The following is a 17,357-nucleotide window of genomic DNA, read 5'->3' as shown; positions in this document are numbered from 1 at the left end:
ATTCCGCTCAGTGAGCAAGTGTTCCACAATATTCAGAGTGAGTGACTCACATGATTCCTCCCACCTTCCTGGACAGCAGTCTGAAGAAAGTGAATGTGAGCACAATCTGATGAAGTGTTATGAGCCAATAGCCTGGTCGGTCGGTCACACGCACGCCCCTCTGGAAGGGGACACTTATAGAGTGCACACATGAAATGAAATTATCATGTAATTTTAATGAAATGATCTTTGCAAATCTGGAAGGCCATGAAAAAAAGACATTCATTTATTTTTCATCTTTTTGTCACGTCCCTCATAAATATTTAAGACTTGTGCGGCTGGCCACTGTATTTAAACTTTGTTGGTTTGGCCAGCGTGCGACGGTGGTCAACACCCCCGCCTCCCAGTTGGCATCACGGGGGACTCCTCACAGCTGGACTAGGACAGATGCACAGAATTTCTCTGGTGCTGCCTGGGATCCACTGAGTATGGACTCCAAACGGTGACATATGGTGTTAGCTTGTTTTCTTAATTTCTACTGTGGCCAGTCGAATCTGAGATTGTTTTTGCATATTGCACACCGTTTGAATTAATGGCTTAAGTTTTTCAACAAATGCCTTTTGTCAATTTAATATTTTAACCACTGACATTCTAAGACTGAGATTTTTTTTTTTTAAGTGATCAATATTTAGAATAAAGAGACAGTAATGAAACTATATATTTTATTTTACATAGTATATATTTTATATTTCATTTTTTAAAAATAATTTATATTTCATTTTTGGTCACAAGTTCAACACAAAATATTTGGAAACTTAACCACAACACTAATTTGAATTTCCCTCCCCAAACCTTAAGACTCGATCTCTCTTATTCTTTGTTTAGTGCTTGTACAACAAAGACGGTATAACCTGAATCGAATTGCTTTTTTTTTTTTTTATATATAAAGAGAGTCGAGTCTACTTGTGTACACGTGTCCCCCTGTCAGAGACACATCTCAAGAAGCAAGGTGAAAATGGTGAACAAATTTGCAATGTCAACATTTAATGCCTTCCTGTCACATCGCATTAATGGGACACAATGCTTGTGTGCGTGTGTGTGTGTGTGTGTAGCCAGCAGAAGCACGTTCACACTAAAGGAAGTAAAAACCACTCAAAGCTACCAGTAATTCAAATATAGATACACTAGTAAGCATTTGTAAGTACAAAATAAAGATTTAGGCATCATCAAAATTTACCAGAATGTTTTTTGTTTACTGTAAAGCCTAATTTATTACTTCAGTCCATGTATCTGTATTATTTTAACTTAAGTAAAAGAGCTGAATTAATGATACTTTTATTAGTCTTTTTCAAATATACCTGTATATATTTTTTTTGCTGTACTAACTGTGCATTTGTACATTTGCTCACAAACTATTCTGCTACAAACTAATTTTGAATTGGTTAACTTTAAGGTGAAACGACTACTTATTGATGCTTTAAGGGAGTATTTTAAAATGAAGGGAGCTGTAATGCAAATGTCCTTCCCTCCCCTGTTTGGTCCCAGTCAAGCGTGGAGCGGCGATGTTGGCCACAGCTGCTTTCCGCAAAAAAAATCTATTTTTTTTAAATATCTAAATGAAATCTATTGGTTACACTGTGACTCTCTGGAACGAGGTGAATTATATTTTACTATAGACAATATGCTCTCATTTAATACATATGGTAAGAAAAAAACATTAAATATGTGTCATTAACTTTTTATTTTTCCTCAAATTTCAACCTATTTAATCTCATTAAAGGAAACACAGGAAAACAAACAAATCTGACATTATTATGGCTTATTTAAAATATCCTTTATTGATATTTTGTGAGCATAAAATTCCCACTAAGCCTCAAAAGGCTTTTATCTCGTGAGGAAAACAATTCTAAATGGACAGAAATGAACCAAATCTCCAGGATAGCATTTTCCTCACCTTTGCCGTTGAGCAGCAGTCATGTTTTCACTATAAACACATTTAATACAGTTGAACAGGTCTGGCAACTATTCTATTGACAAACACCAATTACTGTAATAAATACAAAAACAAAAATGGCAAGTAAATGTAGTATAAATAATATGTGTGTTGCACATAGTTGGAAAATGAACTTGAGTTGAATTATATCTACATCGACATTTTTGATTGACTGCATTTTGTACAGATATGGTATTTTGTTTTGGTTTTTGTCTCCATCACTTAACACACCTGTAAAAACACAGATTTTTTTTTTAATCAAAAACTAGAAAATAAAGTTGCTGCTTGTTATAAGGGGGAAAAAATCCATACATACACACAATATAACATAAGAACATTTACTTTACATACTGTAAGAAGTGATGCTGTTTCGGCATATTTTGCCATTTTTTTCTTTACTGAACACCATTTAGTTATCTATTTACACAAATTCATGAAATGAGATTTGGATGTCTTCTGTATTTAACAAACATGCACACTGTATAAAATCACACTTTCACACATCAACTGTGTATTTCACATGATACACTTCTAGGCATTGCTTTTACTATATGTGTGTATGTTGTGGTCTTCAGGGGTCAGTAGCGATGCTCCCCGCGAGCTATGTGCGAAGAGAACTCATAACGATCTTGACTGCGATGGCCACAGAGATTGCATTCAAAGGGGTCTCTGAAGCCGTGGCAGCCCATATGTATGGTGTACATGACGAGGTCCAGGAAGAGGATGCGACAATGTTCACACCTGTACGCCCTCACCTGGTCGCCGTCTGCTGTCATCACCTTAAAGCCCTCAGACGCCATCTCCATGTTGGCGCGGATGGCCTCATACTGTCGTTGCTGCTCTTCCTTCACGTGGGGCAGCGTGCCGTTCCGCCCGCCCGAGGTGATGTGATTGGTCAGGTAGATGAGGCCGGGGGCCACCCCACCCGCTCGATCCCCGCTATTGCTCTCCGTGTCAGTGGAGTCTTGGCCGCTGTGACTCGGAGATCCATCCTTCTCGCTGGAGGCAGATTTGGACTTGGAGAGCAAGAGCAGATTCTCAGCCGCACTGTCCTTGGCTGACAGGCTGTGGCCCGGTCCCGATTGGGCTTCCGGGGCCGCCTTGTGCAGCGGGTAGATGGAGCCCATGGCCACGTCAGAGGACGAGGCTGACGAGGGCTGGACCAGGGGCCGAAGCGATTCTGCACCCAGGTAGCTGATGGCGCTGTTGATGGCCTGGTCAATGACGTGGGGCTGAATCAGCTCGCCTTGTGCTCCATCGTAGGAAAGATCTGAGAGGCGCTTTTCACCTGAGGAAACACACATTTGTTGTCACAGGTGAAAACATATTTGATCCATGCAAACATATTTTGAGCTTATTAGCTAAAAGCACAATGCTGAAACGAGCACACCGTAAAAACATGAGAAACCTAGTTCTTATTGAAAACAATGTGAGACTCAGTCTGATAAAAGTCTGTTCAATGTCAATGCAAGTCACCGGTCAGTAAAATCAATCTGAAGTGACTTATCGTGAGGTTTTACCATTTACAGCAAACAACAGTAGTTGAGCTCCCTAGCAGTGTTTTTTTTTTTTTTTTTACATATAACAATAAACAATTTACAGACCTATCTACTGTAAATGTATTGAGACAAAGGAAGCAGATTTCGGCCCTTACCCACAAACTTCTGTGGCATAGTGCTCTTACGCTTAGCTACATTATTAGCTAGCCTGTCTAGCACCAAGGCTCTGTCAGATCCCATCTGGCTTAAGTCTTCCCTCTGTTCATTCTGGCTGCTTTCTTCCTTTACTACTGGAAAGCAAGACAGAGAAGGAAGTTTTAGAGTCAAAATAGATGGTCCAAAAGTCATGTACTTGTGTAGGAGGGCGGCTTTTATTGTTTCGTTTTTCTTTTCTGCTGACTACAGCACTATTTTAATCAATGTCTCTTCAGAGGTCATCTATAGAGGTCAAAGTTTTAGCTCATAGTCGGTGATGTGTGATGCAGCGTTCAAGGACCATCAAATGTTTAACCTGAGCTTTTCTATTGTGGGGTGCTTATTGAATGACGTCAAATATGTCATCAACATTTGGGTGAATGAAAATTTAAATTTGAGACACCGACCTGTGTAGATGCTATTCTGCAGCCCCATGCACTGAAGGTAATTGTGGCATCGTTCCTTGTGCTCCTCCAGAGAGCTCCGTTGCTTGTAACTCCGACCGCAGTAAGCACACTTGTGGGGTTTTCCAACTGAAATAAATACATCAATAAATCAATGCATCAATCAATAATCACAGGAATAAAAACAAACCAATGTTGACTTGTCTTCCTAATTAAAACGTAGAGCGGTAGTCAAAAAGACGTCTTGGATTTCTCGGGAGACTTACAAAATCACATTGTAAACAATTAACTGTATAATTTGATTAAAATATGCATTTTTTTATTTTACTCTATTGTATCTTTGGGCACACATTTAAGCATGTAGTTTTCTAAATCACTTTTATATTAGGCATAAATCAAAAAGTCACATTTTTAGTGAGCGAGAAGAAGTGCAGCAGTAAATTTTTTAGTGAGTGAGAATAGGTGCAGCACTTTACAAGCATTTCATAAAAATTGGAAATTTGGGGGGAAAGCTACAGTACTTATATGTAAAAATTGCATATAAATGAGTTCTAAATGACAATGTTGGTATTTGGAAATTACCAGAGTGCGTGCGCAGGTGTCCGGTGAGCGCATCCCTCCTGCGACAGGCGTAGCTGCAAAGGTGACACTTGAAGGGTTTTTCTCCAGAGTGGAGCTTGATGTGACGCAGCAGGTTGCCCTTCTGGGTGAAAGAAGCACCGCACTGGCTGCACTGGAAGGGACGTTCTCCTAAGAGAAAAAAAAAAAAACACACAGACAAAATAGGATCAAATTGCTGCTGAAACAATGAGCATCAAAATATTGAAGTCTTTTTTTTTTTTTTTTTAATTGGATTATTTATTTATTTATTATAATTATTTTGACTTTTACTAGGACCCTGATCGAGTATGCTACAGGAGCGGGAATACGGGGTCACTGTGTTACAAGCATCCGAGGAAAGAGAACAAGTGAGATAATGGAGCGGCTGAGGGGCAGAGTGTGTGTGTAGGGGGGGGGGGGGTTCCAGGGTGACGCTCCATCTCTCCATGCTCCCCCCTGCCCCATCAACTCCCGGTGCTCTGATCGAACAAGAGCCTCTCAGACTCAGCCTGGCAGTTCCGTAATGCACCATTGCCTGGGTCAATTTGATCTGAAAATCTCATTTTTTCCTCCTCTTCGTCTCTAAACTAAGAGCAGCACATCACAATGCAAATGCAGCCTCATTTGAATAAAGTGAAGGAAACACTTTGTGTTGAGAGCCAGTCTTCCTGATCAGCGCTCCTGGAATCAACCAATATCCAGCCTTCTTGAGTGTTGTGGCATTCTGTGAGAACCTTTTAATGTGGCTTTTTTTTTTTTCCCAAAGCCTCCACCTCATAAAATAAGAGTCACCAGTGAAGCAGCAAAAATATTGAAAAGGGGAAATTCATTAAAAATGCATTTCAGGAGCAAAGACTCAACCACAGAATATTTTCTATTCAAATAGGAGGCACAATTGTATTCTTTATTGTACTTTCATTTACATTAGTCTCCTGTTCCTTTATTCCATTTTGAGTGTCATTAGTTTCTACATCACGACAGTTAAGTGCCTTTTTCAAAAATGTTCCCCACCACTGGTTCGGGTTCATTATGATAGAATATCATTTCAGAATTTTTGAAAAACTTTTAATAGCTAGATATATTTGTGACTGCACAGAGATTCCATTTAATTCTTGCGAAGGGAGTCTTTTCTCAATTCGCGAGGTTTTTTTTTACGTTAATTTTTGCTGCTTGATTGCCCAATAATGTGACTAAAGTTTGTTGTGATGTTTCTCAGTTCTTTTTTCTTTGCACGCTAATGATGATTTTATACAAGATAGGACCAATCTGCATGCACACAGCCAAACTACAAGTACTACCCATCATTGCGCAAGGAGACACAGGCCAAGTTCTATGATGACTTTCGTGCCAGAAAAGTAAGACCACATTTCGAGCCGCTTAGCTGCCCTTCATCCATCCATCCATCCATCCTCTCATCGTAACATTGAACATGGTGCATAATGGAGGGCATGATGTTTTGCAGGTGGCTTACCAGTGTGGCTTCGCTTGTGCACCATCAACACATTGGGGCCAATACAAATTATCCCACAGATATCGCACTTGAGCTTCCCGTTGGACAGCCGGATGCCGCCAGCCGAGGAGAAGACCTTGGCCTCGGGACTCGGCTGTGAGCCGTTCACCTTGGCCCCAGAGGCATCGATCACGCGCAAGTCTTCCGCGCACTCCTCCTCCTCCGTGCCATTCATGTCACAGGACAGCCCATTCTCCTCATCACTGCGAGCCTCAACTTTAATGTTACAGGCTGGAAAAGAGGGCAGGGGGAGGGGAAGGGCCACGGTTTAGAAGAAGAGCAAGATTCTGTCATGATGTTGTGTAGAACAACAGATGGGCAGTCTAGTACTGGGATGAATTAGTTCATGTTACATTTGAAAAGATAAAGCCACACCATCCAGTCATCTTTACCTTGTCTGTGAACGTTCAACTGTTTCTAAGGTCAGAATTCCAAATCAGTGTCTATAGACAGAATTGTCACTTCCTACTGAAGTTGTGGAGCCCATTCCATTTTTTTTCTGCCATTATCAGTTCTCAATCATAGACCACATGAGGATATACGATGGTAATAAATATGTCTGTTGTCATTATGAGCAGACATTTTGGATTTGTCCTGTCAGAAAGCCAGCAATCATCTAAATACGTTGATTCAAGACAAACACACACTCATCTTCCCTATCAAGACACCAGTTGTAAATCACAACTATGGCAACAATTTAGAGGTACATAGTGATGCCCTTGAGCGAGGCACTGAAAAACCCTGACGTACTAGATTGTTGGTTATAATTCATGCAGTGTATATCGTTCCTTAGAATGCATTTAAAATATATATATATTTCTATTTTTTTTTTATTATTCATATGATATAAATTGTCAATGCAAATGTAACATATGTTAAGAGGTATATTTTGTTTGGAATAAGAAATTACACCATAAGAAATTTCTTCATGACGGAAGTTGGAAGAATTTTGCAATTGCCCAGTGAAAACTTCTTTGACGCTTCAAATATAAAGTGTCCATTTGCCTCACTTTTGGCAATTGAACATTCGATAGGATCATTCTGTATTGCAGCACCAGAGCCAAGTGGTGATATGCAGATGGAAAAGATATTGCATGCCGTGCATTTGAGAAAGTCAGCAATGAGATCATCGCACACCATCATGCTTTGGTGAAAAAAATGACAGCGAGATAAACAGGAAACAGAGACGCAGGAAGTAGCGTGAACCTAAGGACTACAGTCTACACACTGATAAACACACACGCAACCTCTGATAGATTTTCATCATCGTTTCAATCACACAGAATCTACAAATCATGATAACATAGTTCCAGAACCATTCTGGTTTTTTTGACTTGTTGTTTTCCCAGAAAAGAGAAGTGGCCATTGCGTGCAAACAACCTTCTCCTTCTTTCCCACCAGACGACGTTGTTCAGACTGATCATGCGAATCGCCAAGCTGCGGTTTACGTGTCATGTTCGCAGCCTGATTTCCCCACGTTTCAAGCCTTGCGCTTTTACAACCAAAGAGGAAGAAGTGGAAATCGTGAAGCATTTTGGAATCCATGGAAAAGGGGAAGCTTCAGAAAGAGGGCCTGTCTAACTGAAATACTAAGAATTATGGAGAAGTGACAGAAAGGGAAGCATGGGAAAGGAATTGTTAAACAACTTGTAACTGAAACAGGTTGACTAAACTTTTTTTTTCACAATCCACTTGAATGAAATGAAAACAAACAAGCTTGTTGCAGTTAAGGGCAAGGGAAGGGAATATTTAATCTTACTCTTTTTTTTTTCTTTTCACAATTTGACCTGGAATCATGACATTTTGTCTAAATAGCCTGAAATGACTTGTAATATTTTTGCTGTCTCATAAAAGTGAGCCAAAAAAAAAAACCCCGTTAACAACACTAATCATTTTTCTTTTTTTTTTCATCATCTACATGACTATTATTTTTTTAAAGGCAGCAATTAAAAATCCTTATTATAACAATTCTCCTCTCGTGTGAGCAGCCATCTGAACTCATCTGAGCAAACAGAAAGTAACCGTGGTGCTGGACATGGGGAAGTTACAAATGAACCGGGAATAGGGAGAAGCCTTTTGACTTTATATCATCTTTGCCTCAGTCACATACTAAATCCTGATTTTTTTTTTTTTTTTTTTTTGGGAAGCTAGTGTCACAACCCATAATAAACAAATAAACCATGCAGCAATAAAACAGTGGATAAATGTTATCCTTGACTTGCAAACAAAGGAGAAGCAAGTCCTGTGGCAGAAGTAATTGGCACATTTTGGTGTCGATAGATAGCAGATATGGGAAGTTAGATAGCAAATGCTCTTGTATGCTGTGTGGAAACATGCACTGAGCCTGCCGGGGGTTCCTGTTACAAGGCTGCCTGAAAACGTCTGTGCAAGCTTGTGGAACCAACACAAACAACATACTTTTACTCTTAAACTTCAAAATGTGTCTCAGTCATTTTTTTTCCAAGGTCTGACAAAAATTCACTCACATGAGCTCCAATACATGACATGAAATGTTTATTATCCTTCCACTTAGGCTAAATTAGCATCTTTTTAGTGTGTCGTGGTGCAGCTGCAACCACTATTGTACAAAAAAACAATAACACAAAGACATTTTTTGGGGTCACAGATTCAAATTGCAGTCAACAAGTTGATGCATTGCAACCTGCATGTTTGCCTGTGTGGCATTGACACAAAGATATAGGAGAAAATGACACTTCCTCCTCTCGTGTTTTCTCGCTAACGTTATAGACACACAAACAGAAACGCTTATACCAGTGTATACCGGCGGTTTAGGGAAGTAAGGGGATTCAACTACATCACATTCACATTCATTTCAGTTGTGTGTTATTTTGTTCGACCACTCGAAATAGGTTGTGCTGTAAAGTTTGCGTGTGTGTGTGTGCAGGTGTGCAATGAAGCTTGTTTGCCCCGCTCCTGGAGTCTTTATCTCCCAAAAGTGTTGAAACTGCCTGACGGCAACTAGTTTCTGAGGAAACTCTTACACATCCTATTTCAGTTTCCTCTCGCCTTTCATTTCTCATTGCGTGCTGCTAATCTTTGCCGTTATCTGGATGAGTGGAAAAACACAGATGGGATAGAGGTTTGCTTTTTTTTCTCCTGTCTTGATGACTATAAACTGAATGCAGTTTTTTTACTCTGCGACTTATAGTCCAATGCGGCTTATCTATGGATTTTTTTGTGATTTTTATAATTGGTATAATCATTTTTTTATGTGATTTTTATAATGTTGAATAATTTGTGCATATTTTTTTTTACATATGGAAATTGAACTTCAAAACACCAGCATCTTATAGTCTGGTGTGGTTTATATGTGATCAATTAAGTCAATAATATGTCTGGTTAAAATCCCCCACTAATTCTGTATATTATTATCCATTTTGGGGGACTTAAAGTTAATGAGCATCCTTAGCCTCCCCGTGATATTCCCTGGCTTGATGTTGACAGATTCAAATCAAGGTCACATTAGTTATTCCTTAAGATTTGGCTTATTAATTACATGCCATGGATCAGAAGGAGTTTTTTTTTTTTTTTTTTTTGCCAATGACCTAAATGCATCAATTCCACAATTTTTAGATACTCTAATTGATCCAGGGGATTAGAAGCTGCAAAGATTCCTCATTTAATGTGCAAAGGGAAATGTTGAAAGAAAAAAAAAATTATGTAACACTTTTTGAAGCTGACGTGTTTGACTTAATTGCTCATTTGGCACTCATTGAATTATCCGGAAATTTCTAATCAAGATGTTTGAATGGATGAAAATGGATTATATATTAACAGTACAATATTTGTACATTATAAGATTGTTTTCTTCAACAAACGTCATCGCTTTATTCCTGACTTTGGGACAGGTTGCCAGCCAAGCACAGGGCGCATATGGACTAGCAACCTTTCACACTTAGACAATTAAATTTTAGGGATGCGAGAGGAAGTACTTGGAGAAATGGAGAGCATGCAAACACCACACAGGAAGAGTCAAACCATGCTAATCATTTGACCACCATGCTACCCAGTTAACTTTAATTAAGTATCTTGTGGCTTGAGTATACCTTTGTCCCCTCTGTTGTGTTGCTGCTGGGTGGAGCCTGCTGACAGGTCTTCTGGAACAGCCATGGGCTCCTCTGCCTCCTCGATAGCTTCATTGGCAGGGGAGCTGTCTCGGCCTAGCGTGACACACATCGGAAAGCTCCCGTCACTCACCGCGCAAGGACCCCGAGCGCCTCTCTTAAAGGACTACAATTACCTCGCGGTGATTTAAAAAACATATTATGGCTCAATCATGCGGCAGTCTCTTACCTGGCATTGGGGCCATTTCCTGGACCTCCTCTGTCTCCATGCGGTGCAAGTACTCTAATGGAGGAACAGATTGAGATGTAAAAAGTATGTACATTTAATCAAGAGTTGGCAGAGGAAACATTTCACAAAGCTGGAGCGGGGTAAAGGGTGCACTCTTGCTATGTCACCCCGGTGAGATCGCTCTTGTCACTCTTGTCGTAGTTTGCAAAGAATTACAGACAATTTCATTACAAGTCCGACAGAGATCCGAGAGTGGCCCGGCGATATAAGGCGGGCTTGCCGGGAATAGCCTTTCAGACCACATTTGTTATTTATTGTTAATTTCCTGCCACGTAATCATCTAAAAAATGCAAAGTGACCGCGGCAAAATTAAGCAGAAAATTAACTGGCCTCAGGTCACTGAGGATGCGGGTGCTTGCCGTGCTCAGCTGATCAACGCTCATGTTCTCTCTAATTTACCCAGCACGCATGGCTGAGTCCGCAGTCTCGCCACAGACGCGCTCGCATTCGGAACCCAAAAGAGACGAGGCGAGGGCGAGGGCGATTGACATCTCGGCGGTGGAATAGATTGCAATTGAGGGGAAGAACTGAGAAGTCAAGAGAGCAAATGCAACTGGAAGGTGGTGAGATAATAGACCAACAGGATAGCGGATGGAGAAGTTGTCTTTATTGGTTCTTTAGAAGCCAGAGAAGGCAGCCGAGTCCAGAGACGCCGCTCCTTCGGCCAGGGCTGAATATCTGAGGAGTCACCAGTGGTTGTGGCCCCATTAATAATGGATGGCCCTCCAGCCTGAAGCAGATGGGCCCCGACAGCCTCGGCACGGGCTCCGCCACTTCAAGAAGCCCTCGGTGGAGCCGCTGCCCAGTCCAAGCAGCCACACAGGGAGAAGTGAAGCTCCTGAAAATAGCGAAACGAGCCCAAGGGAGAAGGGGAACCTAGGCCTTCCTGTTTCACTAACAGATGGCTCCACACATTTGGAACAAATAGTGGGAAGCGACAGGGCTTGTGTCGCAACGCAAGAGCATTTTGCGGAGTCAAGTCAGGAGCTTGTGCAGACACCCAACTGTTAAGAAAGGAAGGGGGGCAAAGGTTGCTGGTGCAGATGATTTACTGCACAGATCACGCAGGGTGTTGCGTGCTCCACCGACCTTCTGCATCTGGAGTTTGGAGGTCGGGGTAAAAGGGGGGTATGTATTCTCTCGTGCCCTTTTTTCTGGGCAGATGGTGCGAGGGGAATCACCCATGTGTTGGTGGGGGCACGTTGACACTTTCAGCCAAAACCTACTTGCAAAGACGCCTGGAAACTTAGTATAGCCAGGAAGTTTGAAGTGGGTGCGTGCGTGCATATAGAAGCACTGGAAAAGTTTTGATCTGAGTGTTAGTGAGGAGAGACAGGAAGAGGCTTGTGGGTTGACATGAGGCTTGCATGTGTCTATACATTAGTGTTTATGTGCTGGTGGAAAGGGTGGGGGGCTTCTTCACATAGAGAGGTGCAAAGTAGCTACGCCAACAAGAAGGGTGGAGATGAGAAAGAGCGAAACCGTTAACAGATACTGAGGACCACACCAGTATATTCTGGATACCCGAAACGGAGCTCACAAACAGACACGTGTGCGTATGTGTTTCTATGATAGCAAATGAATTGCAAGCATTGGAATGTCAAGGCACAAAATTATTAAATTTCGATCTGTAGACAATAACGTTAATAGATATTCAAGTCCAACTTGTACTTTAAAAAAAAAAAAAATTGGGTTTTTATTTACAGTTATGTTGAATTGCACCGCATCATTCCAAAAGGTTTGTAGTGAATTAGGTAACATTAATTTAAAACATCTCTTTGCTCTTCTAAACTAGCACAAATACATATACACTTTTTCTGCTATTCAAAATTAATTTCAGAAGTCATAATTTTTGGTACAATTCTTATTTTGGATCTTATTGGATCATGCATATAAACCCGCACACATAGAAACACACGCACGCACTCAAAAATACAATTGCTTCCAGCACAGTAGATTAAATGAAACAAAAGTTGAATATTTGGGAAGCAATAATAATAACCAACCAATAATTTTGTTTGAAATCAATCATAATATATATCAAATAAATTAAAGTTTAGAACATTTATCTTTGTTCTTATGTTCACAGTCGGTTTTTCAGTGACATTTGACAAACACTATATTTAAATGTGACTTTGAAAATGTGATTTAAAATAAGTCATGACGCGATGGGCTCTATAAATAATTAGGGAACCAAGTTTTCAGCTTTCACCTCCTGCGTACATGTGTTCATAAGGAGCTTCGCATCAGTAATTTGTGAAATGTATGGATGATATCAGCGGAGTTAGCAGATGTGTTCTTGGGGGGGCCCAGTGAGGGGGCAACGGGGGAGTAAAAGTGCACTCAAGAGAAGTTTCCTTCATTTGCATGTGACACACTTCACTAGTCTGCTATTCAGACAATACAATTATTTTAATAAGTGGGTGTCTTGCAGTGCCTCCTACTTCTCTTTCTTCTGACAGCATACACGAGGCACACATTTGCAGCACTTCTGCTTCTTTATATCGAAAAAAAAAGTCATTTGCGCAGGTGTGTTTCCACGTTTTAAATAGACGGAAAACTGAAATTATTTTTTGGGAAGTGTTGCTTATATTGTAAAGTGTCAGATTTTCTGGTGTTAATTTCAATTTGTAAGATTGTAAATTTCCCTTTTGTTCCTTGCTTTAAAATTACCTGTAGAATATTTTTTTAAAATATGTATTAAAATTAAAGAAGGTCTGTTATAGTTCGTTAAGTACATTCAGAATGTCATTACGTATTCATAAAATGCCAATGTCACATATTTTTTGACATAGTTGTTAAAGTTCAAAAGCACAAAATTCCGGTGTGTTTTTTAAATCAAATTAAAATCTTTTACTTTTCTGTAAAAAATTTAATTAGTTTTACAAAAGGTAAGATTTTACACAAGTTTCTTCCATTTAAACAATTTGATGAAAATGTAAAACAAGCTTAGACGTGCAGGAAATGTTCATATATTTATCTACGGATTATCTTTTCGTGTCATGGTAAGGTTCCTGTTTAAGCCGTACGAATATATTTTCACATTAACACCTTAATCGTGCAAAAAAAAAAAAAAAAATACGACAATTATTGCATTCTTAAAGCGTGCTCTCAATGCAGTGGTGCGGCACATCTGCAACAGGTGCTACAACAAAAATAGAAAAACAGATAAAGATGTCAGGATAAGCAATTAAAATTGTGAAAGCTAAAAAAAAATCGTCTTTTTTATTAGAAATTTTGAAAATATGGATTCACATTGTTCCTAAAAAAAATAATGGAAAATGGGAACTGCCAAAAGGCTTCCTGTAATTTCTGCGAATCTTGTGGAAGAAATGCAATTAAGAGAAAAATTCTTTCATTTCCAGTATTAGTCAAGCATGGCGTGTTAGTGCGATGTAGCGGCAGAGAAAAGCGCGCGTGTCAAACGGGATGAGATGATGCACCTGCAGCCGCCAAACTCTACAGGAGTCTTTTCCAGCAGGTGCATGCCCCCTAAAAAACTCTTAAGAGGATCTCACCGCGCCTGTGTCGGACTTTATCCCTGTCCTGCCAAAATTCTCACTGAGCTGAAAGTTAGTGGAAGTCACTTTACCTGCTATTCCTTGAGTTTGCAGTATGAAGTTCTTCCAACTGTCCCCTGCTCCATGTGCAGAAGGTCGCAGCGCCGCGGCCCCATGGAACTGCGCCCTCAGTCCCTCCCCTCTCCACTGCACTTCCTCGTTCCAGCCCAACATGACTACTCTGTCCTCGACTGAGGCATTTTGCTTGCTTTTATCCACAGGCCCGCTGTGTGGTGGGGCGTCTTGGCACTTGCTTTGTGCCGTGCCAATAAAAGCTGACACCCAGTAGACCATTACTGGCAGCCATGCATGAGATGGGATGAGGCGCGCGCAAGAAGAGTGGACCATTCATTGTTTATTTATTTCATTCTCACTGAGGATGCTGATGGAGGAGGGAGGGGCGCGTTGGGGGGGTCACCCCTTCACTCGAATATTGGACAGCACCCCTTCGTCACCTATACCGGCATCCCCTATAATTAACACTCCTATTTCCACCTAATGACTCTTCCACTCTTCTTTTTTTAGTGTTTCTTTTCTCTTATGTAGCAATCGTCGCTTTAGTGGCAAAGTTCCGCCCATGGATGTTAAAGTATGCTGAATAAACTTTTAAATGTCTTTCCATGGATACATATGCAATTAGATGCATGTTCAATTCTGCAAAATCTGTCTACTTCATCAAAATTTACAATGTCAACAAAACATAACATGCCACATGTTATTATTAAAAAATGGCTAATTATGAGTTGAATGTATATTCATGAGCCACAGTCGAGTCTCATGAAACAAATTCGGACATATTACAACATGATCATATCAGACAAGCTATATCATATCATGGGATATATTATGGAAATTGATTTCTTATTAGCTTGTATACTAATTGTTGGGTCATCTGAGTGTCTGCACACTCATCAAGTGTGAAATTAAACAACCAATGAAATTAAATCGATACTACATTTTTTTTTTTGAAAATGTGTCTGTGATTGAGGCCAGCTGAATTTTGTCCAATTGTGAAGTGACAGTCTAATTTACATTTTAAGCACTCTTACCACACAGAGTTTCTCCGCCCATGACCTGGCTGGGAGAATATCGGCTGTGTTCAAATCCAAAATGAAGGAAGCAGAGCTGCACTGAGTTTGACAAACTTCCAAAAGGGTTAAAAAGCAGGTACAACTTGATCCTCAGGGGTATTTTGTGACAGGAACAGACATTTTTGCTGGACACATGCGGATTGTTTTGAATTGCCATGAAAACAATAAATAAATAAATAAATAGTCAAGTAAAACAAAGGTAGTCTATTTTTTTTTTTAATCCAGCTCTCATTTACACTGCAGCCATACGTAATTTAGTAGCAAAGTAAAAAGTGTTAATATTGTGTAGGAAATGATTTAAATATATATGATTTGAAGATTAATATTGATACATTTTTTAATAAATAATGACTTCTGCCTTGGCCAAATTGAATCACCCCTTATTCGCAGTTCTCCAATAATAATCTCATATTAATCTGTAAGTATTTTTTCACATGATCCCCCTGGCTATATTTTTTAGAATTCTTGTATTTTTTTGGTTTGATAAACACTTCAATTTGACCGTTATTAATTCGTCTTGGATTATTTTCCAGTATTCCACTACCTTCAGGCCCCACCGAGTCTTATCTCAGGAGCGGTCGTGTACTGGATTGCTGAGTCACCTTTCGTGGGAGGCTGCTCTTATCTCCTGAGAAGCACAACATTCAGGCAGTTGCTTGCAAAAGGAGGAACTTTAAGCAGGAGTGATGTGGCCTACTCTGTCTTTGGGCTTAAATGTGGATTGCAGCAACACTCACTGACTTCCTCAATGCTTCGTGTTGGGTCAGAAGCTTTTTCCTTTTTCTTCATTTTTGACCATGTTTGCTATGAAAAAGCAAGATTGGTGGTCCCTGTTGTGCAGAAGGAATGTTTGGACTTAAATATGACTCAGCATGATCTGAGGTATCTGTTCATGACTTAACAAATGGTGCCCCAAACTTTAATTTTAAAGAACGAACAAGACCAATAACATTTTTGCTTTTCATCAGTCATCTTAATGCTTTTATTTTCCAACTAAATAACAACAGTGCTGTGAGTTGTGGCCCTCTTGCCCACTGTTAATGAGCGTCCCAGCTCAAGCTTTGATGAAATTATTGAATTTAACATTAATCTTCCTGTTTGAGCAGGCAATCATCAAGTCTTATCGTAAACAGAAACCTCGAGGTTGATCAACAACCTGAAGAAAGTCGTGTCGCTGTAATTAATATCACTGGGCGAGTATGTGGGGTTAGGGTTGGGGGGTGGGGGGCTTTCAAGCGGCTGATGTAGCTGGCCGACTACCAAACAATACACTCCGGCTTTCTATTTCATGGATCCTTAAGCAGTATTCAATGTTTCACATGTGGAAGCACGAGCACGGTGTAGCACTTAATTGCTTAGAGCACCTTAATAAGTCAAATATGTTCAAGGCTGATAATCACATTAAATAGTCTCTAAAAAGTCAACTGCAAAGTGAAAAATTCTCTTTCTTTAGGAAAGCATTATGCTGTGAGGTTGTCGGGGTAAATTAAATTTCCCCCATGCACACTAAAGCATCAATTTCCTTATGGTAATTATCTGCTGGAATAGACGTGTCACTAGAAGGAGTCAGGCATGCTTGACATTTAGCCTTTTTATGGAGAGGCGATGAGTAAAAATTAAGATGAGGAAATGAAATTAATCTCCAGCCCAGGCAGGCATTGAGAGATCCTGCAGGATAGTAGCTGAATCAATCATGATGTTTGTGAGGCTGTTTTGAAAAGAAACCAGTGATGAGATGGAGACCACGGGGTGGAACAACGTAGTGGTGGGCGGGGGGAGGGGGTGGGTTTTTTTTTTTTCAGCAAATACAGTTCTCATTATGATCAAAATGTTTATGCTGTTTGATTGGCCATGGATTCCATAAAAAAATATTAAAAGTTTGGTACCTATAATAAAATCAATCATGGTTACTTTTACCGACTACTTTAGCGGTGTCAACTTACTGATTGCTGGCTAGCTAAAACATTTTATTAAAAAAAAAAAATCTCTACACTTACCTGCAAATCCTGCAGTTCAAAATTCATTATTATTGCACACATAGGTTGCTTTGTAGGAAGAAAGTGCAGACAAACATTTATATAAATCAATGATAATGAGACAGCTCATTATTCTGCAGCTCAGTGAATCATTAAGTGACATCATTATTGTCTTT

General features: G+C 40.0%; 1 protein-coding gene and 1 long non-coding RNA gene across 6 annotated transcripts; one reads left to right on the top strand and one right to left on the bottom strand.

The window, feature by feature from the left end:
* Positions 1-1,781: 1,781 nt before the first annotated feature.
* On the bottom strand, positions 1,782-14,477 carry ikzf1 (IKAROS family zinc finger 1 (Ikaros)). Of its 5 annotated transcripts, none has more exons than XM_088385113.1 (8): positions 14,147-14,477; positions 10,495-10,548; positions 10,248-10,361; positions 6,142-6,411; positions 4,653-4,820; positions 4,074-4,199; positions 3,627-3,761; positions 1,782-3,260 (listed from the first exon to the last, which is right to left on the bottom strand). In XM_088385113.1, the coding sequence occupies exons 1-8, from the start codon at positions 14,460-14,462 to the stop codon at positions 2,551-2,553; spliced, it is 1,893 nt and encodes a 630-aa protein (XP_088241239.1). In that variant the 5' UTR covers positions 14,463-14,477; the 3' UTR covers positions 1,782-2,550. The 5 variants fall into 5 exon arrangements, with proteins under 5 accessions (XP_088241239.1, XP_088241240.1, XP_088241241.1 ...); XM_088385114.1 differs by having other exon boundaries at positions 3,627-3,758; XM_088385115.1 differs by lacking the exon at positions 3,627-3,761.
* LOC148393099 (uncharacterized) lies at positions 11,442-16,169 on the top strand. Its single transcript, XR_015860406.1, has 2 exons — positions 11,442-15,281; positions 15,739-16,169. It is a non-coding gene; the product is annotated as an uncharacterized LOC148393099 (long non-coding RNA).
* The last annotated feature ends 1,188 nt before the right edge of the window (positions 16,170-17,357 follow it).

This window comes from Syngnathus floridae, chromosome 9 (assembly GCF_059516105.1).
Source record: "Syngnathus floridae isolate MCC-2025c chromosome 9, RoL_Sflo_1.0, whole genome shotgun sequence".
Lineage (NCBI taxonomy): Eukaryota > Metazoa > Chordata > Actinopteri > Syngnathiformes > Syngnathidae > Syngnathus > Syngnathus floridae.
The sequence above is the reverse complement of the archived record's forward strand: the minus strand, read 5'-3'. Positions and strand labels throughout refer to the sequence as shown.

Excerpts from the sequence above, each read along its gene's own strand:
- ikzf1 (XM_088385113.1), bottom strand. The coding sequence starts at position 14,462 with ATGGTCCACTCTTCTTGCGCGCGCCTCATCCCATCTCATGCATGGCTG. Across the intron at positions 10,362-10,494 it reads GGAAATGGCCCCAATGCCAG|GCCGAGACAGCTCCCCTGCC; the intron begins GTAAGAGACTGC and ends GTGTCACGCTAG. Across the intron at positions 3,261-3,626 it reads TATGCCACAGAAGTTTGTGG|GTGAAAAGCGCCTCTCAGAT; the intron begins GTAAGGGCCGAA and ends GTGTTTCCTCAG.